General features: G+C 34.2%; 2 protein-coding genes across 4 annotated transcripts; one reads left to right on the forward strand and one right to left on the reverse strand.

Annotated features, from left to right (window-relative positions):
- Nucleotides 1–732: 732 nt before the first annotated feature.
- LOC128994696 (nucleoporin NUP35-like) lies at nt 733–24,952 on the forward strand. 2 transcript variants are annotated; one of them, XM_054419422.1, is made up of 8 exons: nt 733–1,011; nt 12,411–12,646; nt 13,557–13,718; nt 16,140–16,247; nt 18,083–18,212; nt 21,989–22,072; nt 23,144–23,332; nt 24,613–24,952. In XM_054419422.1, exons 2-8 carry the CDS (start codon nt 12,420–12,422, stop codon nt 24,688–24,690), a joined length of 978 nt encoding a protein of 325 aa, XP_054275397.1. In that variant the 5' UTR covers nt 733–1,011; nt 12,411–12,419; the 3' UTR covers nt 24,691–24,952. The 2 variants fall into 2 exon arrangements, with proteins under 2 accessions (XP_054275397.1, XP_054275398.1); XM_054419423.1 differs by lacking the exon at nt 21,989–22,072 and having other exon boundaries at nt 734–1,011.
- On the reverse strand, nt 3,349–11,359 carry LOC128994695 (TOG array regulator of axonemal microtubules protein 2-like). Of its 2 annotated transcripts, XM_054419420.1 has the most exons (10): nt 11,343–11,359; nt 10,858–10,941; nt 9,711–9,820; nt 7,997–8,088; nt 7,194–7,295; nt 6,606–6,798; nt 5,725–5,873; nt 4,832–4,996; nt 4,129–4,255; nt 3,349–3,438 (listed from the first exon to the last, which is right to left on the reverse strand). In XM_054419420.1, exons 1-10 carry the CDS (start codon nt 11,356–11,358, stop codon nt 3,421–3,423), a joined length of 1,056 nt encoding a protein of 351 aa, XP_054275395.1. In that variant the 5' UTR covers nt 11,359; the 3' UTR covers nt 3,349–3,420. The 2 variants fall into 2 exon arrangements, with proteins under 2 accessions (XP_054275395.1, XP_054275396.1); XM_054419421.1 differs by lacking the exon at nt 9,711–9,820.
- Nucleotides 24,953–26,410: the final 1,458 nt, after the last annotated feature.

Raw genomic sequence — 26,410 nt, forward strand, 5'->3', positions numbered from 1 at the left:
ACGACTTAACAGAATACTTTTCCATATTTAACTACTCATAAGGTTGGATGTAAAAATGTATTATTGTAAACATAAACATTTACCGGTAACCTTCAGTTTTGTGACGTGTCTGATAGGTCTGACACACAGCTGGCTGGCGAAAGGCCTCATGAAATTTAAAATTCATGAAATTTATTGGTGATGTTTTTATTTTAAATTTATATTCATGCACATTATTATTACATCACCGTTAATTTAAGATACCATACTACGATACTACCAAATTTTAAGTCTCTAGCATGTTTCTAAACTGTTCAGATGAGCACACCAAAGTCGACCACTGCTATTCTAATGCTATTCCCCATAAGAATAACATAGGGGGGAAATCAAAGCCCCACTAGAAAAAAAGTGTTTCTAGTGGGGCCTTGGGGAAATTCGAGTTTTCGGGGGGTCAAAATTTAAAAATGTCACTTTTCATAATTTTCCTGGGGGTTTGGGCTCAAGATTTACAAGCGTGCCAAATTTCAACTCCCTAGCACTTCTAGAAGTGCTCAAACATGTGTATACCTTAGTCAGTTACATATGCGATATTTAGTGTTGTATAGTCAATGCTTCTACCTGCCCCTCTCTGGGTACGCCCATGCTGTAGTTGGTGGGAATCTGGGAACTGAACTGCCAAACTGGGAGGGAAAATAGATAGCGCATTAATTTGCCAATTAGCCAATTGCCAGGCCTTTGCCTAGCCAGACGACATCAACAACAACAGGAACAGAGTGAATCAACAGAAGACAGAAGACTGTTTCCGTCTTTTCTTTCTCTACTCTAGTCGTCTAGCCTTTGTTATCCTTTGAAGTGTCGGGAGAGCTTCGTAAAACTGTCTTGTCATTTCATGAACAAGCAGTGGAACAGCCTCTAGTTGTACATCAACACTCTTTCTTGAGTTTCTGTGTCTGCTGAAGGCTTCATTAATTCTGAAAAAATCATAATAGTACACTTGGGCTCGCATAAGTTGGGACGAGGCTGCTACAAAAGGTTGGTCTCTGCTAATAATTCCAGATTTTTTTTTTAGTTAGTTTAAGTATTAAAAATTGTGTTTAGATTTTAGATATACGCAGAGGATAGGCCTACCGGATTAGGCGTACGGCAGTTACTGTCATAACCTAACCTAACCAACCAAACTTGCTGATGATGAAAAAATCGAATGTAGGTTTTAAATTCTGTTCATAAAATTATAAATACAAAAAATTCTAACAGTTAAGAAGAAGGGTACAGTTTCTTAACTGGGATAGGCCTATGCTAATATCGATTGAAACTATTGAATTGAAATTATTGATTAATAATCAATATTTTAAAATATATCGATTATAAAATTAAACTATCATAACCTAACCTAACCAACCAAACTTGCTGATGGTGAAAAAATCGCATGAAGAATCAAGAATCAAGAGGTTTAACTTACTATTCGAATCGATAGTTCAATCGATATTTGCATGGCCCAGTTAAGAAACTGTACCCGAAATGGCATTCAAAGCAAAATCTTTTAACAAAAAGTTAAAATTACCGATGGGATTAAAACCAGGAACCTCTTGCATATCAGCTGAGCACTCTATCCACTACACCACTAACACCAATGGCTATACACCAAACACCGTATCGTTGGGGCAATGGCGTTCTGGGCCCCCACACCACAACCCGGTGACGTCACTGCCGGACGCCTAATCTACGCCCTGTTACTGGATGCGTATCCTCTGTGTTAGATTTAAGAGTGTTGCCAGCAGTAAGTTGATAGGCCTAAGTTATATTTAGCTTGACTTTCATAGCCTAATCCCTAGCCTTGGTCATTTAGCTCTCATTGGATTCAACAGGTTAGGTGAAGCAAGGCCCCACTAGAAAGCAGGCCATGCTGCAGGATCCATGACGTCACACTAGTGGATAGGTTTCATTGATAAATTCATTGCCATCACAATTCCCAATTGTTTTAGGTAAATAAAAAAGCTGGTTGTTTGTAAGATTTTAATGGTAAGAGTTTAGTACAACTATCCACCACTGTGACGTAAATGTTGCATGTTAGTGTTGCGCTGCCCGTGCTGCAGCATGGCCTGTTTTTTTTAGTGGGGCCTTGGTTGAAGCCTAATAAATGGACATTTAACTAGGCTAAATTGAGTGTCTACTAGGGATGAGCATTAATAGTTCATGTTTTGAAAATCAATGTTTTTCTATCATTCGGTTCGATGTTTTTTACATCGATAGTAGCCCAGCCTAGGTTAAGGTACACCACGAACTGGACTAAGTTAGACCTAGAGACAAGTGTAACTAAGGCCTAAAGTTAGAGTGAGGGAAATAGGAAAGTTAGGTAAACTACATTTCTGAGGTTCTTGTTCTAAGCTAACTTACCTAAAAATCAATTTAAGTTATATGGTATTTGTTTACTCTAAGTTAAGGGGCTTCTAACTTAACGAATCTTGAAAAAAATGTTTTTTTTCCTCATTATTTGGCCTAGCCTATTTTCAACACTTTTTACATTATTTGGCACTTTAGGGGCAAACGCCTATTTCACCCTGAAAATCGTGTTAGAAAAATGCTAAAAATCGGCATTAATTTTTACTTTTTATTATTTTTTTAATACTTTTAATGGGTTTTTACTAACTTATTATTTAGGATATTTTAAAGGCTCCACTTCATTAGGCTACCTATCTGTCCTACACAACTTATTCGAATGAAAAATATCGATACGGTATATAGCCTAAGTTAGATTATTCTAAGTTATATATTGATTATTTCATTTGGTTAGTTAGGTTAGGTTAACCCAACTATTCAAACCTCATATATCGAGTGAAGTAGAACAGATAGCCTACTAAAGTGCAGCCATTTTAAACACTTTTCCCCTCTGGCACTTTTTTGGCAGTTTTTTAATGATTTTTCAAAGCTGATTCTGGGTAAAAACAGCAGTTGCTGAAAAAGTGCCAGAGGGGAAAAGTGAATGTTAGTTACCATTAAGCCAATGATAACTAAGGGACCTACAGTTTATAGTGGATCCCGAACCACATTTTTGCCTTGTAATTAATAAATTGTCCTAATTATCAGGATAGTACTACGGCCTTTGTCAAAGTGTTCATAATGGGTCAATAAACTTGCCTAACCTTCAAGCTTATTTTAGCTTCAATGTAAGTTTAGTAGGCCTACCTACTTGAGTGTAGGGCATTAAACATATTTTGGTAACATATAATTTAGGCCAAGTTTATTATTTTTATAACATTGTTTTAAATACCGTAGCCTATAAGTTAAACATTTAAGTTATTAAGCCAAATAAGGAACATTAAATTAGCATTTTGAATTTTCCAGTTTTTCACCAGATATTTATTATATTTGCTTTATAATATATAAATTTGTAAAAGATCCACCATCACAACTGATATTGTTCCAGTTCAGTGTTCACAAATGTCAGTCCAAAGCTTGCATCTGAAACATAATTTTATTTTTTATTTAATTAGGCCTAGTTTAGTGTGACAAATGATTTTACACAATGTGTATGCACTATTACATGTCCAGTAAAAAAATATACAGGCTATATATACACCTGAAGGGGGGGGGGTTGCCCTCTTCGTCCCCTCAGGATCCGCCACTGACTCATGAGGGGGGTAAAATTGTGGCCCGTAAACTACTATTTTAAAATATGATTTGTTCTAGTTAAATTAACTACTGTAAAAATCTAGTCCAGGTAGGCTATACTGGTGCCGGTACAGTAAATCCAAGGTTAGCTTATTCAACTCATGATGTGCAAATAAAATTAAGTTTGAGGGCAAAAGTTTACCCCTGTTGGCTGTGACGTCAGTTTTTCTCTGGGGGTAAGATTCTGCTACTCCACACACACACAAACCACTTTTATTGGGCTCAAGGGGACCCACAAACTGATATTTCCATCCAACACTCAAAAACAAAAACTCATAAATTTTGACTTGAACAATTTGCCTACTTTCTCCATTAAATAATGGGAGGAAGTAAAAAGAAATTGGTAATGTTAAAACAGGATCTTTTTTAAGGTAGCCTAATATAAGATGACATTAAAACTTCATAAGTCAATAAATTTGGGGAAATATATATTTCTCACTTATTGTTAGAAGAATATAAAAATTAACATTTAAGTATTACCTTTGTTTTGATATCAATAAAAGTACTCTGCACTCTTTTTCTTAGTTTTTCACCAACTTCTGCATAGTAAACACTTTCAAACTCCTCTTCACTCATAAACCGAGATATCAATAATTTTGCTTCAGATCTGAAAATAAAATTTTTATTAATAAGACCCACAATAGCAAGTCACCTTTGATAACAAGTGTAATTTTCAAATCCCCTTGAATTTATTTTACCTCTAATTGACATGTAATTGCAAAATCGATAAGAAGTCAACCTTCAAAGATTCAAAGATTTATTTTCCGTTAAATATTTACATTAATACAATAGGCTTCGTCACGCTTATAACTAGAACAATGCAAATTCACAATGCAAGTGCTTCACAAACTTACATAAGAATGACAAAAAAATATAAATATGAACACCTGATTTGGTCAGGGTGGAAGGTACAGCAGTTAGGGGTTTAATAGGGCAGAAAAGGTGTTGAGGTTGGTGTTGTTAAGTTCATTAGTGTGGTAAAAAGGATGCAGAATTAGGTTGCTATAACCTTGATAACAATTTATTTCATAATCCCCATGAGAGTCTTGTTATCGAGATTCTGCGGTAGTTTATTTGTGTTTGAAATAATAATTCCTTCTGTACTGATTTAGAAATGATTTCTATATTGAGGGTGGATGCTTAAGCCCCTTAAAAACCTTAACTTACCGTAGTTGTGAATTACCTGACATTAATGTTGCTGTCTGCCAGCAGCAGTGCCCCAGTTTCAATGATTCGTTTGCACGTATCCCTCAAGTGTGGGTGAGTCAGAATTGTGTTTGGAGTTTTCAGAGCTACAACACAAGATAAGAGCCTTGCCGTTGCTGTCCGCACTAGTGGGTTGTTATGTCTGAAAAAGTTATTCGAGGACTAAGTTATTTAAAGCTATTATGGTTTTGCAAATAGGTAAATATTCATTTAATCACGCCATTTTTTATGTTCTGCCTTCTTATGAATCCAAAATCCTATTTCTTATACAATGATTCCACCCTGGATACTCAAATACCATTAATGGCAAATAATAAATAAATAGCACAAATGCCTTATTAAAATTGCATCTCAGAAAGAGTCCACAAATTTCATCAACTTCCTAATCCTCTAGTTTTTAAAAGGTGGGCCTCCTCCACCAAGCTTAGCCTCACCTACCAAGATGAGATTTGGAGCCTTGATCTTCTCGCTTGAGCAACAATGCCTTAGACTTTAGACTGTTCTGCCATTGATCAAACTAAACTGCACAGTAAACGCAATACACTAGCATAGTGATTCATGTAGGTAGTAGCACATGTGAGATACGATTATTATTTTCTTTGAGTTATGTTTCTCCTAGCTTAACTGTTCCGTAAGTGATATTGTTATGTTACTCTTGTCCGGTCTATCACATTTTAAGAATTCAAGTCTATTGTCACTCTATTAAGTAGGGCATACATTTGTTGAATACATAGGGCATTTTAAAATCAAATTTATTATAATTTTTTTTAGCTTGATCTTAGCAAAATGGTTTTAGTAGCTTTAGCCCTGGTATGAATCTAGAACATTCACCTGCATCAGCACAGTTGAAATACAGTATATCATACTCACATTGGTCCTTTGTCCACAATCGGCCGCACTGCTTGTGTTGTCTGAATGTATGTGACCATTTTATCTAAGGCGTCATTGGCGTACAATCTGATTTCTTTATTACTGTCAGCTGTTCGGGCCAGTAGTGAATGAACAATTTCATCAAATTCCTATAAATAATGAACAAAATGACAAACGAATGAAGCACTGTTAAAAATAACCAAAGAAATAGTATTCTTGTTCTATATTTTTTTATGATTCTCTCTAAACTCCTTCCTTGCTCTCAAATTTGATTGTGTTTTTATTTTTTCCAATTTTTTAAATGTTAACCTTGTAAGACTGAGTTTTGTTAGACTGATGAAACCAAACCCATCTAATTATTCGTTTTGTACCTTTTCTCTATACAACTCAATTTACTTTAAAAACATGCCTACATTACGACTCCAGAATAAAAGAAAAGTTTTCATATAGATACTACCACAGAAGACTTCAAAGTATAATTAATAAAAGAACAAATTTTCTATAACATGAAAAACATTTCCAAAATTGAGCAACCTTGTTATTCTGGCCTAATTGGCATAGGTACCATATACAAAAAAGAACCAAAGAAACAAACAAATCTCTATTAAAAAATGTCCAAACATATTTTTAACTGTGTACAAATAAGGAATAAGTCGTATTTAACATGTACGATCTTTCAGAATTTGCAACAAATTACCATTTCTCAAATGGAAAACTTTATGAAATCATTATTTTGTCGTAGAAAATCTACTAGTTTGACAATTAAGTGTATTTTACTTTACACATCCTACAATAGGATTAAAATAATAAACTTAATTCAGATTAGTGTTGTGACTACTTCTGCAAAACTGGTTCCAACCCATTTTAATGTATATACAAACCGGCCGGCAAGTTGAGCGCATGTGTGCGAAGAACTCGCGTGATGCTTGGCAAGCAAACATGGTGATGTGCGGGCGGTGGCCATGAAGCAGACAGCTGATTGCTCGGTACACAAGGCTCATGTGGGGCTCCAACTCATCTGGATATGAGTGTGCTAGTTGGAGGCATTCCTCCAAACCTGCTTTCTTTGTCTGCCTGAAAAATTATTAAGAATCGTCATTCGTTATTCAGCTTTGACAAATTTGGACTAGCCTGTCAAAGTTCAAAACGACCATTGCCAGCCGCATAGAACTGTGACTTCAGATCATCTGTGTAAAGCTATAGAGAACTAACTTAAAATCATTTAAATCTTGATGTAAAGAAACTGGATGGGGCTTTTAAATGGACGTATAGTAGACTAGGCTGCTTATAGTATGTCTGTGGGAGGAACTGTCAATGTTTGAGACTAATACCCTGAAATTGTTTGTATCACACACTAACTCCTCAATGATCCACTGCCGACCTGGCAAAAGCCTCGCCTCAGTATTAAGTGCTGTGAACAAATATAAAAGGCCTGCAGTGCATATGGACATAATGGTTGCAGTTCTTACCAGTCGCTTCTGTTGAGTTTAATGGCAGCCAGCCTTGCAACATCTTCTGGATGTTTGTCAAGCTGTTTTGTAGTCAGTAGGAGATTACCCATATGAGCGGTTCTGGAACGATAAAACGTTATTTTTTTAACATTAATCTTTATTTGACTTTATTTTAAAAAACAATTTTTTATCATAGTAAAACATAATGTATAATCTTATAAAATGAATCAACATGATTAAAAGTAATTGTGTTTATACCAACAAACTCTATTCAAACTCAGTTTTATGTAAAAAGAGTTATTTATGGATTCCTAAAAAAATGACAAGTAGCCTATAAAAAAAAAACATTTATCCTCCCCAGCCTCACCATTATGTTTTATTCTTTTCTGTTTGTAGTGAATTTTTCCCCTTAATGCCACAATTCCTCCCAAAAAACAGCAATCTTAACAAGTATTTTAATATCGACTTTGACAAAAGAATTTTTTATTTTTGCTCTTCATATTTTGTACTAAAATCCTAGAAGGTCTATCAGTGATTTCTTGGCTGATTCTATAAATTTTACCTAAGCAAGGTTTATATAATCCTGGTATCTAACAAAGATGACCAGACTTCATGTAAAACCATAAAATGTCTGTAAATTCATGACTACATTATAAGTAATTTAAAAATCTCACTACTTTCTTTGCTATTGAAAGACTGTACACATATTTATCTGAATTTGAGTACCTACTTAACCTAAGGACTGGAAGTACAAACATTAATTTAGAATTGGTTTTTGTCTGTGGAAATTTGTTTTTGAGTCTCAGTAGTTTTTAACTTACATATTGCTCTTGGAATGTTTAGTTGAAGATAGTCTTCCCATAGAGTTAGGCACGTGTACTGGGGGAAGTCTTGCCACTGGTTTTGAAACAGTCTGGAACATTACATGCAAACAGCCTAGTTTCATATAGTCAGCGTCTGTCGTATATCAGGGTCCTTAAATATTCTGGGAATGTTTCATTTTTTGAACTATCCTGATAGTGAAACTAAACTTAGCCACATAAGTACCATACCTAAAAATATACTTTTTGGAGAAGCAATTATGAACTTTTTTGTCATTTTGTGGATGTAGGAGTCGGAAGAAAATCTTAAACGAGAGTCTGAAGGCGGCGATTTGAAATTTTGGCTGGGGTGAAACTTTGAGTTTGGGCACAGTGTTTCCCTAATAAAGACCTTTTATTTAATGTTATACTCAACCTATGCTTTCAGTTAAGATTTCCTTCCGACTCCTTGTGGACCATCCCCAGTTTGATTTAAAAAAATTGTGATTTGCTTAAATAGGATAATTTTTATGTATAATTTGCAATACTAAAATACCCCCGCCGCAGCAAACCTGCAGACTAAGCGAATTTCCATTTGACTGATTGGATTTACACTGAAATGTCTACTTAAAAATATAACATTTATTCTTGATTTAAATAGAATTAGTTTAACAAGTACTTAGGTTTGCTGCATCAGGGAGGGTAAAACTGGTTTTTTTTGTAAAATGTGAATAGTTAGTAAGAAATAAAAAAATTTCCAAATTTGATCAAAATATGTTCACAAACAAGCAAACTACAACAGTTTACTTATTCTCCATAAGAATAACATGGGAATTTTAAATTTACAATTTTTTGAAATTTTCTCCGTAACCATTAGGCGCATAATAACGCTTCAATATAATAAATTTTTTGTTTTTTAGGTCAAAAATGGGAAAAACCTATTTTTACCCCATAAAACCCCCCGTAAACCCCCGTTCCCATGGTCCGATCATGCTGGATCGCGAACTCGTTCCAATAAACGTACGTTTACACGTTTGTACCAAATTTCATCAAAATCGGATCATTTTTGCTCGAGTTATCGTGCTGACGGACACATATATATATATATATATATATAATCCTTATATATATATATAAGCATTGTATATAATCCTTATATATATATATAAGCATTGTATATATATAATGGCATTGTTAATGCCATTTATTTATAGAACATATAGTTATATAAATATATATATATATATATGAATTTGAACGGATGGTGTTTCTGGCCTCTAGGGACCTCAAAACGAAAAAAAAAACCGGTCCCGCGTCCAGGTCTTACCATGAGTACTACGGTAATAGCTTATTCCCTATAGGGGAAATTCGCTAAAAATGAAAGGTCCCAGAATTGTTTAGGTCTTTTTAAGCCAGATGTATGTTTTTGATTTTGAATTGTTACATCAAAGTTCTTAACACCTCAAAAATTCACATTTAAGGTTTGTTTTATTTTTGTACTTATTTTAAATTTGCTACATAGCCTTTTGGATTTGCTTCTTTCTGATTGTTTACCAAAGCAATTTATTTTAAAATGAATATCCAATTAGTTAGGAAGTACCTAGTAGCTCTTTTAAGTTCCTTTTAACCAGTAAAGTATAATCACTGATGAATTTGTTAGGTAGGCCTATCATTAGACATTTTAATCATACCGTACTCCAAATAATGCAAAATAAAGATGCTATATTGTATTTACCGATGCAATCACAGAATCTGACATTCTACTGAGTGCTTTGCCATCATTTGCTTTAAACAGCTGTTCCAACTGGTAATGGGGACGGGGTTGTGATATAGATGGCAGAGGACCTGCAAAATAATGAGTTTAACTTATCAGTTAGTTTAAATAACTGCCACAACGGTAAACATTTTTGCATCATTTGTTTGATTCTTTGTCCTGTTCAGCTAGCTTCCAGGTTATGATTGTTGTTTTAGACGTCCCTTCATAAAAGGGAATTTCCTATAGACTTATAATAAAAGGCAATTTCATTTTTTAAATATTTAACTTTTTCCAAAATTTTAATTACAATTCTAATTTATTTTAACACTCAGGTTTATATTTTTAAACTTAACAAGCTTAGGAGCCAATTTCAGAAAAGGGTAATTCTGAACAATTACTTGGTCAACCCCAAACTTTTTCATATTTTACTACAGTCATAAGGATGTTCTCAGAAAACAAGAAACATATAATTCAAGCCCCGCACGGTTAGGTTAGGTTAGATTAGGTTGGGCTAGGTTAGGTTAGGTTGTGATTAACCTAACCTAACAGTACTGTCACAACTTGTCTTCCGCGCGTCTCCCGCAAGCCACTGTTATCGCGTGGACTTTGAACCTTCTTATCGCTCGGCAACCTGTATGATGGCCTTGCGGGGCTTGAATTATATGTTTCTTGTTTTCTGAGAACATCCTTACGACCGTAGTAAAATATGAAAAAGTTTGGGGTTGACCAAGTAGTTGCTCAGAATTACCCAGAAAAGTTTGTCAGGCATTAATTTTGTTCTATATTATAGCCTATTGTTGTGACCATATTATACTGTTTTATGTTCATTGGGCTATTAAACATCTCATTTGTTCATGCCATAGTCTGTTTGATGGAACCTGTCCCCTGACCCTCCGTCTACCCGGGGTGGACCGAACCTTAAACCATTGGCCAGCATCCAGGTAGATCTCCAGTCAGAAGACATGTTCCATCATACAGAGTATAGGCCCTTCAATACTAATATAAAGTCAAATTGTTGATGCCACACATGTAGCCAGATCACATTCATAACATACATGTTTAATTAGTCGTCTTGTCTTAGGTACTCTAGCGATTTAATTCTAGTAATGGTCTCCAAAAAACTTACAGCATTTTCCATTGTTTTCTGAATTTTCTTCTCGCCTCTTACCATCAATGAATATTTCAGGCTTTTGAACTTCTTCATAGTATCCTAAAAAATGTTGGTGAGCACCTTATAAATAACAATAACTATTAACTTATACCTAGACTGGATAAATGTTTACTACTTTTAAAAATTACAATAAGAATAAATGAATAAAGTCAAATAGGATCAAATAGGATTTTAACTATAATATGAAACATTATTGTACAAAAAATATTAGTTTTATGGTGTCTGTGCCTAAACTTTGAATTAATTTCTAGGTAGACAATATACGAAAAAATGCATGTACCGTAAGTTATCTTAGAAGCAGAGTTGTTACTACAATAAAGTATTCTCTAAAGAGAAAAGTCGTCCTAGCATAACATTTTCATTCTGTTTGCTGTTTTTTTTAGCTCTTTTTTGTGAGGACAAAAAACTAATTGTACTTTCAACAGAAAATATGTTATTACCTTTTCCATTACACATAGAGCAGATAACTATCTTTTTTGGGTTCTTGGTACTTCCCATTTCAGTACATGAATTATCCTTTTCTATTTTTGGTTCTCCTTCCCCATTCATTCCTTGGTATCCCTGTGTAATTGCCTGTTCTTGAATGAACTGCCCCTCTCCCATTGTTATTTGCTTTTCACCGGACAACTATAAACAAAATAAAAATTAGTAGCCTAGATAATTAGTTAAATTTCCCGTTAAATTGCTTTCTTTATCTGTATTTGTTAAAGAGAGTTGCAAACTATTTTTTATATCAGAGGTTTGTAGGATAAGGAATTTTAGGTTAAATCTTGACAGTTACAATTACATTTTCTTTATGTAGGCCTATTGTAACTTACTTAAACCTTACTGCTAGATTGAACGTTTTATACGTACCATATTAAACTTTAAACACTAGACTAATAAACTTTAAAAATAATTTAGAACTTTTGATTTTTAAGAAACTTATTAAAACTTTATTACATCAAAATTTTATTTCTCTGGCATAACAATATTATTTTTAGCAACAATCTGAAAATCACACATGGTAAATTAGATCATATGGTTTTGAACTGTAGTATTTAAGTATTTAATTTAACCAATGATTATAGAAATAAAATCATTTCAGTAGTATTATTGTTAAGATTATAATAATGGCAAAAGTAGCATGAAGCCGTGTTATTGTAAATTATTGTAAAATATGTATAAAACAAATCTTTACAATAATGTTAAATAACCAAAACCCACCCATTGACTTTATTTCATGAATTAAAAGCTTAATACTCAGTGACATCTGGTTCCAATTTAAAAATAAGGTAAACATTCAACTCAATATTTTAACTGTCATTTTGTGTCATATTTTGTGTTTTTTGTTTGCATACAATCACATGATGTAAAAATAATATTTTTAGGCTAGGTAACTATATTAAATAATGAATAAAAATCTTTAGTTCCTTAATTCTATGTACAGAATGACAAAAATATTATATGAACTTACTATGTGAAAGAATAAATAAAAGCCTCTAACTAATTTTTGTAATTTTTTTTAGAGATCAGAAATGGAGCCGATGACATTAGGATCACCTGTGGGAAGTCCGGGAACTCAGAATCCTTCGTCTCCGTTTTTGCCAGGTTTTTTGATGGGGGACCCTGCACCTCAACCAACCAGTCCCACCAAGACTCCCCGCCAAGTTCACTTTGCCCCCACCACTGCGGGGTTATCAGCCACATCACCTCTGACTCCGGGACCAATTGGACCCACTTCACTCAACGAGAGTTTTTCTAGGTAAGAGTCATATTGGTACCGTAAGTTTTAATTTTTGGTTTTTGTATCTGTTGCATTTTGTATGAAAGATTCACACATAAATTTCTAAGGGAAATTGGAGAAAATCATTGAACTTTTATACGATATGCTGGGGGTTGAATCTGTCTCTCTTGCTACAAAGACCGAGACGCTAATCACTAAGCATATTCTTCCTCCCAAACAAGTAATTGTAAGCCTTTTACATATTTTTCTATGACTTATCGACGTCAACTACAGTATATATTTTTACTGTGTGATGCTGAAAGTTGTAATGTGTAGTACGGTAACTGATTCAGGCCACTTGTATTGTGCTAACAAAGCATCTGGAACCTATGTATGAGGATTGTCCGTAAATGAAGATTTCCAATGAGGGCCAACTGCGGCCAAGTGAGATATATCAAATAATATGACATTAGTGCTTAATTACTATTTCTTTCCTAACCACTATTCTAGTTCCTAATTACTATCTACTAGTTCTAGAAATATTGGGAGGAAAATTCAATGCTTTTTTCCTTAGCTGAGGTCATTTATCCATTTGTTTAAGGTAGTGATCAAAGTTAGGGAATTTTTGCATAAGGATTAGCCTACTGCATGTGTAACTCTGTCCTGAACAAGAGATTATTGAACTGATAAGATAATAAGACCAATAAGGACAATGGTAAACCGTAGTAGTAGTAGTCTTAAACATGCTGATCCATATCTGTAAGCTTAGGTTTCCTTAAATAAAATTACCGTATGATGGACACCTACTGCCAGCCTCATGGTACAAATGTTTAGGCACAGCCTTCTGTTAACCCTCTAGCGCACCATTTTCACGTCCATACCCTTTTCCCCAAGCACAAAGCCAAAGTGCAACGAGATCATTTGAAACTAAACCATTTTTCATTTACAGGTTTCACAAAAACCAGAGGGAGAAGTCCGGGGGGCCTCCTACTGTAGGGTTGTTTGACACGTTAGACGTGACTGCTTCTGCCCTACCCCCCTCCACCCCCACCACCCCATATGAGCCAAGCGCTCAGCTGATGCACACACCACAACAGAGCACGAACCAATCGTGAGTAACATGTTTTATGTTTGACTTTTGGACACTAGGTAGCCTTTTCATTCCATTGTAAAACCCAAAACCTTTTTTGGTGTTTGTTTTGTGGCGCAGACTCATTTTTACCGTAGTACTCATGGTAAGACCTGTTTTCTCTTATTTTGAGGCTAAATTTTACAGTGTGTGCTGTACTCTCCCTTAAATTTGATCTCTTTGGTTGTGATACCAGAGGACAAGTTGTAGTTAGTTTACTGTTACATGAATAACTTAATGTACCAACTAACTATAACTCAGTCAAATAACTGGCTGTTCCAGACCATAAGGGCTTTGTCATAGATCTAAACAGTTTTATATTACACACCTTGTGCCTTTGTGAAACCATGTGGTGGCTATTTTTGTATGTAACGTCTGCTATGTACTGGCGGGCATGTGTTCAGAGGTAGAAAGTTTGAAACTAAGTATTAAAAATAAAAACAGACTAATAATAGTGATTCAAACCATACTCTTACTTCATAAAACAGGTAGGCCTAACAACAATATTTTCTCTCATTCAGTAACTCTTTTAGTATTTTAAAAACTAATTTCAAAAGGTATTTTAAAATTTTAGTGGTTATTTATTATAATAGGTAAAACCCATAATATGTTGAATTTAAACAATAGAAATACAAGAATACCCCTGACGTAGCAAACCTGCAGACTAAATGAATTTCCATTTTTTGTCTTTTGGATTTTCACTAACAAACTTCTTTGAAATGTTTAGATTTATTTCCTATTTAATTTAATAACATCAATTTTAATAAATACTCAGGTTTGCAGCTACAAGGAAGGTAATAAAGTGTGTTTTTTATTACAAATTTAATAGCTTAGTATCAAATAAACAAATTTGTCAAATTTTAACAAAATTTTATATAGACTACCTCTTAGAAGAAAACTACAACAGTTTATTTATTCTCCATAAGAACGACATGGGAATTCAAAATTACATTGTTTTTCTTTCTCCGTAGTTATTAGTAGTACCGGTACAAAAATGCTTCAATATACTTAATTTGTTTTATTAAAGCTCCAGAAAATAATTTTGGCAAAGAATTGCTAAATTTTATATTTTGGGGGTAAAAAATGAGGAATACAGTACCTATTTTTTTACCCAATAAAACACAGTTCCCCTAGTTCGATCATGCTAGTTCGCAAACTTGTTTAAATAAATGTAGGTTCATCTGTTTTTTGCTTAGAATTAGTCAATTTTTATCTGGGCTATCTCCACAATTTTAAATGCAAAAATTTTCAACCCCAAGCAGGGCTTTCATCCAACCCTATGGAAAAAACAACCCCAGTGATAGCCACTGGGTAGACTTTGAACCTAAATCCAAAATTTTTATGGTCAATCCTGTATGGGATAAGTACACACAGGAAATGGTAATTGACTGGACTATCTAACACACGTGGAGTTTGTTTTGATACTTATTGTTTTTAGTTTTGATTTACCCACTTAAACATTATATTAAGTCAGCCAAACAAAACCCTCTGTTTAACATACTGTTGCTTGTCCTCTGGTACAACCAAAGAGTAAAGTGCAGAATAAAATAACAGAAACAAATTTTATCAACATCACACTCATACATAACCAGATATAAAGCTTTAAATATTACAAACAAAGAGATATCAAATATACTTGCAGAATACAAAGTTCATTGTATTACATAGTGATTTACCACTTACCTATGTTGGAGTATCCCTGCCCTGTAGATGTTTGACCTGTAACGTCTTACAAAGCTTGTTGGTATAATTTATCACTCATTTTGAGGGGATGGGAGGAAGGGTTAAAACCACCCCCCTGCTCTATACAGGCCTACCAGGACACCACAGGGGTAAAATCCATCACTAGGCTCAACCATTTCGAGTATGTTTGTGAACAGTTAAGCTACAAATATCATCATTTTATTAAATTTGCTGCATATTATTTATAACAAATTGTACATGTAAAATTCGTTCTTAGTTATAAACTAGATTTAATTAGGTATTATTATAGTTGTAACTAAATAAAATAATATAATTTTGAAAGTAGTGCTTCTTCACTTAAGTGTTAATTTTTTCTTTAATATTGTACATCGTGTTTTCAATGCTTGAGCAGTTATAATTTATGACATAACTGACTGACTAACTATGCCATGCTTCATTGTTAACGTGTCAAATTAAACTTTCAACCATAGTGGTTTTTTTAGTCGTCTCAAAGGTTTGGAAAAAAACAGTAATACATCTTGTTACACCTACTCATTCCCATTGACAAACAACTCAGTGCAAATTGTACTTAAAATATAGTATATTCAGGTTTGATCACACTTTGTGTCTCTAAGCAATTTTCATGTCCTATTGAGGTTTCTTGCATGACTGTGAAATTTCACAAGACATTGTCACAAACGTAGCTGATTGTTTCCGCAGGAGTGCAGAAGAAGGTGAACGTTGGGTGACAGTTTTTGGGTTTCCACCAGCCGCAGCTTCATCCGTCCTGGGCCAGTTCTCTCAAGTGGGGCACATTATTGAGCACAGGTAAATGTATAATTTGATTTTTTAATGTTTTTTAAAATTTTTGATTACCTGGTTTGAATAATTCTTTGAACATTTGTGTTTATTTATTTTTTATGTCCTTCTAGGAGAGTTTTCTTAGCTTTCAAAGTCTATTTTTAAACCACCAAAACTTTCAAATTAGTCCTATGCCGAGATTTTTGGTAGATTGACATGATTATTATTAGCAAATCTACTTTACTTTCTCACGTTTTAATATTGAGCACTTGAATCCTGCATAGTCTAAAACACCCTACATACACTATACAGGGTGAAACAAGTCCTGGGACGGTTAAGTATTTCAAAAAGTAATATAGATAGAGCATCAAAACTTGTTACACAGTTACTCTGCATTAAATTTTAACACATTATTCAAAGATGCGCTACCACTTCAGGAGGACGGCCCGCTAGGAGTCAGAAGAAAATCTTAAATGTAAGCATAGGTTGATATGCACATCAAATTAAAGAGATTTTTGTTAGTAAAATACAATGCCGCAAAACCAAACTTAAACAGACAACAGAGTAAAAAATGACAGCTGTTCAAAGATGCATTAAAATTGCATTGCTATTATACGCTACCTCGTCAGGGGGGCGCTCGCTAGAAGCTGGAAGAAAATCATAAACGTATGCATTGGTCGATATGCACATAAATTAATTAAAGGTCTTCATTAGTACTGGGTATAAAATGGCTGCCGCTCAAATATTCAAAATGGCAGAATCAAGAAATATTTGAACGGCTGCCATTTTTGACTTGGTTGTCTGTTTGAGTTCTCGTTTGTGGCATTGTATTCTACCAACTAGTAAAAACCTTTAATTTGATGTGCATATCGACCTATGCTTACATTTAAGATATCCTTCTGACTCCTTGTGGGTCGGCCCCCGCTGAAGAGGTAGTGTATCAAGTTTTAAAGTTTTAACTTTATTAATTTTTGAAATATTTAACTGTCCCGGGACTTTTTCCACCCTTTATGTGGACAAATATGTAGTTAGACTAATCAGATTGTTCCTTCTGTCTATGCTATAATATAGATAACATGCACATACAACTTGCAATCAACAAGCAGATTTAAACTAACTCACAGGTACCATAGGGGAATCCTGACAACAAAACTATGCATTTGTCTAGTAAATTTGCTTATACTACTAAAGACAACTACTAAAGAAAACTTAAACTCTATCTTGATAATGCAAAAAAAAGCCATTAGAATTATTCGTAATTTACAACCAAGAACTTCAGTTAAAGATTATTTTAAATTAGAAAACATAATGACTGTTTATGGAATGTATGTTTTTGAAACAGTTTTATCCATAAAAAATAGATTTCAGGAATTGGAGCTAATCGGTAACAATCATGAATATAACACCAGAAATCGGGGCTGTATCGCAATGAGCTATCACACTCTGGAACTTTTCAAAAAGAAACCTAAATATGCTGGTTCAAAATTTTATAACAAAATTCCAAAAAGCATAACAGATGAGGTGTCAACCAAAAAATTCAAAATTAAATTGAAGCAGTACCTCATCAGCAAAGCTATATATTCTTTCGATGAGTTGTAGGAGGTAATGTCAATTTTTGCATATATTGTTAATTCTAAGAAACCTTTGTTTTTTATTTTTCAATACCTGTATATTTGACACTATTTATGTACGGTATGTATTGTATACTACTAACAAATAAAGATTATTTGAATTTGAATTTGAATTTATAAACATTTTACGGATGAAAGGACTGATTTACTCTCAGATTCTATGATCACCACTTGGTGTACTGACCTTTTTTTTTGGTGTAACTAATTTGTTTAACTCTTAACTCCTTTTAGATTTCCCGGCCAAGGCAACTGGGTGAACATCTGCTACGCTAGCAAGCTTGATGCTCGCCGAGCACTGTCGTACAATGGAAAGGTGCTCTCCGGACACACCATGATCGGAGTTGTACCCTGCAGAGACTATGTGAGTAATTATTAATAGAATTATAGTGGTGACACGGCCGGTTAAATTGTTTCAGAGCGGGAACTGAGAAATGGATAAATAAATAAATAAATAAATAAAAATGCCTTTATTTCCGAGCGTCTCTCAGTACAAATATTACTGTTTTACAGAGTAACTCAGGTCAAAACTAACTAAAAATACAATACTATTATAATACAAGACATCGTGTGATAAAATAAAAATCTATATCTATAAAAGAGGAACTATGTATGTATGTATGTATGTGTGTGTGTATATACGTTATGGACTCCGAAACCGCTCGACAGATTGTAATGAAACTTTCAGGCATTATTAAGCATCTTTCAAGGATGGTTCGAGTGAAGTTTGGTGCAGATCCGTCAAAAGGGCTCTGCCCCAGAGGGTTTTAATTGGGCCAATGTCAGACTTTTTGATCTACAATGTTTACAAATAAATATAATTTAAAAGCAGATGTTTACTTTCACCAACTGTGTTTTGTAGGTTTGAATAATCACAACATTCTGTATTAGCATTAGTCGTGATTTGAAATAGTGCCACAGTGTTTCTACAGAGTGCAGCACAGAAAACTATTTTACTTTTTAATAAGTCCAAATGTATTAAACCCCAATCGCAGCACACCTGTGCACTGAACAACGTTTAAATTCTCCAATGTTAAATATTAAAACATAAAAACCTTATCAAAGTATTATAAACAATTAAAGGGCTGACTTTTTTTAAATTTATGACAACAGCTAATTTGCAACCAAAAGGCGAGTGAGCGTAGCGAACGAACATCAACCCGGAGGCGAGTAAGCGTAGCGAACGAGCTAACCTGAAAACAAGTGAGCGCAGCGAACGATTTCCAACCTGAAGGTGAGTGAGCGTAGCGAACGAACTTCAACCAGGAAGTGATTGAGCCATGCGAATACTTATGAAGTTAAGCGGGGCAAAGCCCGCGGGTACAGCTAGTATAAAATATATACAGACTGTCCCAAAAGTCCCGGACCGGTTCAATATTTTCTAAACGACAACAGATAAATCAATAAGATTTTGCACATCAATGCCACACTTATAAATCTACTTTTTTAAGGGACTATCAATTTTCTGTCATATCATGGGGACGTCCCGCAAGGAGTCAGAAGGAAATCTTAAATAGAAGCATAGGTTGACATGCACATCAAATTTACCTTTACCAGTTAAATTAACCTTTACTAGTAGATTACAATGCCGTAAATTCAAGCTCAAAAGAACGCCTGAGTAAAAAATGGCAGCTGTTCAAAGATTTCTTGAACCTGCCATTTTGATTCTTTGAACGACTGACATTTTTTACTCAGGCGTTCTTTTGAGCTTGAATTTACGGCATTGTAATCTACTAGTGAAGACCTTTAATTTGATGTGCATATCGACCTATGCTTACGTTAACAATTTTTTCCCAATTCCCAGGGCTGTGCCCCCAAATGCAAATTAAATGAATCTTTGAACCACTGTCATTCTTGACTTGGTTGTCCGTTTGAGTTCAAATTTGTGGCATTATATTCTGCTAGTAAAGACCTTTAATTTGATGTACATGTCAACCTATGCTTCTATTTAAGATTTCCTTCTGACTCCTTGCGGGACGTCCCCATGATGTGACAGAAAATTGATATTTCCTTAAAAAAGTAGATTTTTAGGTGTGGTGTTGATGTACCAAATCTTATTGATTTATCTGTTGTCGTTTTGAAAATATTAAACCGGTCCGGGACTTTTGGGACAGTCTGTATATACAACTACTTTACAATATTAATAAGTTTTTTTAAGTTTCTTTTAAAAGCCAGGACCCCCAGCTGTTTTAGGTCCAAGGGGAGGTCATTGTAAATCTTTGGGCCAAAGTATGAAAACCCTTTCCTTCCCACTTCCAGGCGCACTTTTTGAAAGTGGAGCAAGGCGTTGTGCCGGGTCTCGCGTTGGGTCATCTCCCCACGTGCCACAAGCCTTTCCACCAGGTACTTAGGCTCTTGCTGAACCAAGACCCGGTGGATGAGGCTACAAGTCTGCGCCCTGCACACGGCACCCATCGACAGCAACCCCGCAGCATCCCGGAATGGGGATACGCGTTCACGCTTACGGATACCGTAAACAAAACGAACGGCGGAGTTCTGCACTTTTTGCAAACGGGACATCTCTTCCCTTGAGATGCTGTTTCCGAATGCAGGGAGACAGTAATGGAGCACTGACAACACTAGTGACTGTACCAGCTGCAGCTTGGCTGTCTCTGGCAGGATGTTTTTGTACCGGTACAGACCACGCAACCTTCCCAAAGCCACCTGGGAAACATAAGTGATATGGTCCGAGAATGTGAGGCCACTGTCAAGTACCACACCCAACGTCTTGACAGTATCTCTCACCATTAAAGGGTTTCCTGTGAGTTGAACGTGCATGTCTCCATTTGCAAGTCTGTGAAGAGTAGTGGGTGGAGCAATATGAAGAACAGTGCATTTGTCAGTGTTCAATTTCAAACCATGTTTGCGTGACCATTCACTTACTCTCACCAGATCAGAGTTCACTCCTGCAAAAGCTTGCGCAGTGGCCTGAATCTCGTACGAGAAATGCAACTGGCAATCATCAGCATATGAATGCACATTGCAGTGCCTCACACATCTGGACAGATCTGCAGTGTACAGGGAAAACAAAATGGGCCCCAGACAACTCCCCTGAGGTACTCCCCTTGATTTCTTAAGGGGAGGTGAGATATCGGTACCCACCCTGGTCACTTGCAGTCTGTTTTCCAGGTAAGATCCAAACCAAGCAATTGCATCACAATGAAAACCAAAATGTTTCAATTTTGCCAGGAGTAAACTATGGCTTATGGAATCAAAGGCTTGCGAGAAATCAAGCATGACTACAGAGCTACACCTGCCTTCGTCCCTTGCCACAAACAAGTCTGCAAACATATTTAGCAATGCAGTACAGGTGCTATGGTTCTTTCTGAACCCTGATTGTAGTTTGGGAAGCAGATTCTCTGCATCTAAAAACTCTGCTAATTGGTGAATTACTAATTTTTCCAATATTTTGGACATAGCTGGCAAGACTGATATTGGCCTTAAATCATTAAAGTTCGAGGGAATCTGCTTTTTGGGCAATGGATGTACCATACTTTTCTTCCACGCCTGTGGGAATTCACTCTTTTCTAGAGATACATTTATTAGGTGAGTTATTGCATCAATCGCAAATGGGCTGACGGATTTAATCATAATAATAGTCATATCTAATACGAACAATTTTGGCTAGTGACCAAGAATATGAGGTTTTGTAAAATAATTGAGTAATTGTTTCAAAATATTAACCCAATTCGAAGTTATGAAATGCTTTGTATGGGAGGAATACCAATTGATCCCTTTGTAATGCACGTACGAATATAAACAGTTCCAATTTATACAGATTACTGAGGTTACCATTGTAATATTACAACCACTTTGTACAAGGGTCGTGACATGCACATGCTGACCTGTTCTGCACAAGGATGTAGGATAAGGATGACATTCTGCGCTTCTTGCTTTACCATTTACCAAAAAACTGGATTTAGGGCCCAATTTACAAAAGAAATGGTCTAATTTTTACAGTTTTTGCCAGAGTATCAAACTCATAATTTTTTGGGTTATGTCTCAGAATAAATTGAACTATATGAATGGCTAAGACGCACGTGCAAATATGCAAATAAACACAAATAGTTATTTGATAATTTTATTAAACTTTAATTCAAATTTCAAGTTTTTTACATTATTCTTGCTATTTTTTTAAAGATCAATTATTCAATGAGAAGACCTGTAGTTCCAAGATACAGCATGAATAATAGGCAGACTTTTCTTAGAAGGTGCCCCTGTACAGTGAGTTTAAATATGGTTTTTAATGGAATTATTGATTATTATCAAAAACTAGTTCAATACATTTTAAAACTTCGATTGTTTCCACAGAATCGTCTTCACCTATAACCCATTGTAGAATATCATTTTGCAAAACTCTCATTTGAATCACTTAGTAAAGTATTCAGCATATCATGGTAAACTAGTGAGAAAATTAGTTAGGCCATGTCCATTTTCTCCTCAGACCTTAGACCTTCATTATAATATAAAGTTGAATATTCTTAGACAATTTTTATATTTTTTGTGCCAGAAATAGTTTAATTTAAACTGAAATTCTTTGCCAAATCTATTTGGCATTCCAAAATGAAAGTTCTCATTGAATTTCAACTGCATGCCTATTAGTTGTTGTTTTAGCAAATTTCCCTATAGGGAAGTAGCTATTACCTTAGGTGGCACGGTAAGACATAGCCTATGCGTGGGACCTATTTAATTTTTCATTTTGATGTCCCCAAGGGCAAAAAACACCATTCCTTCAAATTTTTATATATGTATGTTTTATAATATAGATATAGACATATGTGTCTGTGAACACGATAACTTGAGTAATTTTTGTCCGATTTTGATGAAATTTGGTTTAAAGGTGTAAGGGGGGATAAGCTTGAATGAGTTCGCGAACCAGCATGATCGGACCATGGGAACGGGGTTTTACAAGGGGTTTTATGGGGTAAAAATTTGTTTTTCTCATTCTTGACCCTCAAAACACAAAATTTCCCAGTGTTTCTCTAGAACTTTTTAAAGGGCTTATAAAAACAAAAAACAAATGATATAGTATATAATATAGTACCGTTATTGGTAACAGAGAAAATTAAAAAATTGTAATTTTAAATTCCCATGTTATTCTTATGGATAATTTTGTAAAATGTTGTAGTTTGCTTGTTTATGGATACATTTTGATCAAACTTGTCAAATTTATTTATCTTATACCAAGCTATTAATATTTTACTAAAAACACAATTTATTAGTTTCCTTTTTACAAATTTACTAACTTTTTACATTTCAAGACTTAAATATTTTATCCTACACTTGTGGTTACAGACACAACAAGGCAGTGCGTTGAAGGATATGACGAACATGTTCAGCAGTACTGCCACGCCGACAACACCCAAATCCCCTCAGATGACTCGTCTGTCCCAGCGACGGTTGGTAACATCCCCCACTTCACCGTACGCTCCGTCTCCCCGGGGCGGACGTCCCCTCAACATGACAGCCCAAACGGAAAATGAGGTTTGTGTTAACCTATTTGTTAATTTTGATAGGTTTGATCTTGCTGTGAAAGTAAATGAGGTCACAAGTTCTCGGTGATAAGAAAATAGGTCCCAAAGCAGAACTACGGGCGACAGTGTGACATTGTCGCAGAAAGACGAGGAGGGCTGCAGAAAGCCCAATCTGCCCAACTATTTTCTTGAATTTTTGTTTGTTTTATTTTTTAGATTTTTTAATTGGAATTTAAAAAAATATTTTATTCACAGACAAAGGGCCACATGGCCCTTTCTTACACTTAACCTATAAATGTATACATGTTTTTGCAGAAAATTTTACATAACAAGTTAGAAAATTTGTTTTTTGCAGAAAATATTTCTGTAGAAAGTTTACAACTTTATTTTCTGCAGACAAATTTTCTATTCTACAAACAGCGATGCTCCAGTCCTTCTATAGTTTGCCAGTACATACTTTAGAATAAATAATAAGCTGTTTCATGTTTAAATAGTATTTTCGAACATCGCTGATATCCTCCTCTATCAAAGCTTCATCAGGTATGAATTAAATGAAAATCAACAGTAACATCTTTTGAAAAAATGCCTTGTTAGCGAGATATCAACTTTTTTTGTACTTAAAATATGTTTCTAAAACTAAACCAAATTTCATAATGATATCTTTAATAGTTTTAGAAATATACATTTTAAATACTAAAAATACAAAATGCTGAATATCTTATATGCAAAGCATTTCTTGAAAAAAAGTTTATTCTTAATTTTTGTTTTATTTTGACTCATAAAACCTTTTCCTGGATTTTGGCTATTTACTTACGGGACACCATTTGTGTTCTGGCAGTTCATATAGAACTTTAAGTATTACAGCTGATACTGTCAGAGTTCTATTCATGTTTTTAGTACATAATGACCTCAATACACATGCTGTGTTACTAGATGTATACAAGCTGTTATTAGATAAGTTACTTTTTTACCCATGAGGATTTTCCAGCGAGCATTATTAATTTTATTCTGGAACATTATTGTGCTACCTGGAGATCAAGCAACATCATTATAAATATTTCTTGAGCTCAACCTCATATTGCCTTATTAATCATAGAGCATAAATGTACTAAATCAAATGTAAATTAAAAATCATGCCGATCATAGCTAATATGAATAAACAGTCACTACATATGCCATAAAATTTCTTTCAAAAGTATTTATTTGTTCTTTTAACGCTGTTTAACTCTGGTAATATAAAAATGTTTGTATTTGTTGATAGAAATTCAAGATTTACAATATTTGTTACAGGTGCACGGGTCACAAAATACGCCAACAAAAAGTACAAGTTTTGTGACAAAAGCAGTGGATTATGTATTCGGTTGGTAACACAAGTTTCCAAGTAAATCAATTTCAACAGACTTAGGTATTATCATATTTCAACTCTACTTTCTTGGACATTTTAGCATTTAATGCTGTTGTTACTCGTACTATTGACTTCTAAGTTTTATACACTTAGACCTAACTATTGTTTTGTGATTATGTTTCTTATACTGTAAACCTATTGACGGTTGTTATATTCTGACACCATTGTTATACTGCTTTACATTATATGTTGTAATTTTTTTAAGAAATATACATATGAAAATTATTTTTAATATTTTTTACCCACTTAATTAAGTCGATTATTATATTTTACTGGCTGACATAAAAAAGTCAACTATTTTGCAATACCAACTCTCAAAGTTAAAAAAAAATGCAAAGGTCTGTGTGAAAGTTAAACCAAATTTTAAATGGACGATTCTTGACTAAAGCGGGGTTTTTTCCTTTGTTGTTATGCCTGTGTGATTTTTACAACTAATTCATACAGCAATGCTTTATAGTAGTACCTACTTAATGTTATAGGTTCTTTAGTTTCAATTATTGTTGTAATTGATCTAATTTCATTATTTGAATTATATTTCCTAAGAAGTATAACACATATTTTTAGTAGTATTATACTTGCCGTCATTGTAAGGGTTTCAGTGATATTTATATTTTTATCATAAAAAATCAAATTTTATTGGCCTTAATAACATACAACATTAATGAATTCTGTTTTAACCTAAGAAAAGTCATGGTGGGGTTTTTGATTTGTAAAAGTAGAGGCATCCAAATGTGACATAAATATTGGTTTACAAGATATCAAGAGTTAATGAACCATTGATTAAATTATAAGAACCTATTAATATAGATGGATTTTCACTAAATGCAGAAAAATACCTGATTTTCTATTAAAATTTTTTGTTTTCTTATTCTACATAATTACTCAATTATTAGTATTTCCAATCTTAGTAGAACTAATTCAAACTGAACCAACACATTATCCAACCAACTTCTTGACATGCTTGAATAGTGCTACAAATGATGTGCGGATACTTAGAAATCCCCAGATTGAAAATTATTGAAATGAATCTACTAACCAATGCCTTCAAAATTCCTTACATTCTATTGAAATAAATACTATAAGTTCTTAATTTTACCTCTTTTATACATATATAGAGGTCATTAGAACGTCTGAGTCTCTTTGCCTCCTTTTGAACTATTTCACTCCATAACCCCGAGCCCTGACTATCGTTCACTCCACACCCCCTAAATCAATAATTTGGATTTATACCTAGTTTGGATTTAATCATACTAGTTAGCCGCCCGTGCTCCGCCACGGGAATATTGTCAAATCAAATAAAATCATGTTTATTTCAATAAGTAAATACATTGTTACAATACTTTGTCAGTAAAGATTTCATAGTTATGCAATGATATAAATAAATAAAATAATATACTAACATAGTCATTAAATATGAAATGCCTCACATAGGCTACTACCCGCGCGTGAGAGATTTCCGCTATCAGGAAATAATAATATTAGAAATTTAAAAAATAGATAAAATAAAAGACGTAATAATTAACAAATACTGTTTATCTTTGTATTTTATTTAGGGACTGCTTTTTTATATGAAGTAGAACGGATAGTTGGGCCTGTATAAACTATTTATGTTAATCAAACCAATATATTAGTTTAACCAAATGAATGTTTTAAATTAATTCGAGTTACATTTGAAAAATAAAT

Source organism: Macrosteles quadrilineatus, unplaced genomic scaffold, assembly GCF_028750875.1.
Source record: "Macrosteles quadrilineatus isolate MER2022 unplaced genomic scaffold, UCM_ALF_1.0 Scaffold_5__1_contigs__length_97177068, whole genome shotgun sequence".
Lineage (NCBI taxonomy): Eukaryota > Metazoa > Arthropoda > Insecta > Hemiptera > Cicadellidae > Macrosteles > Macrosteles quadrilineatus.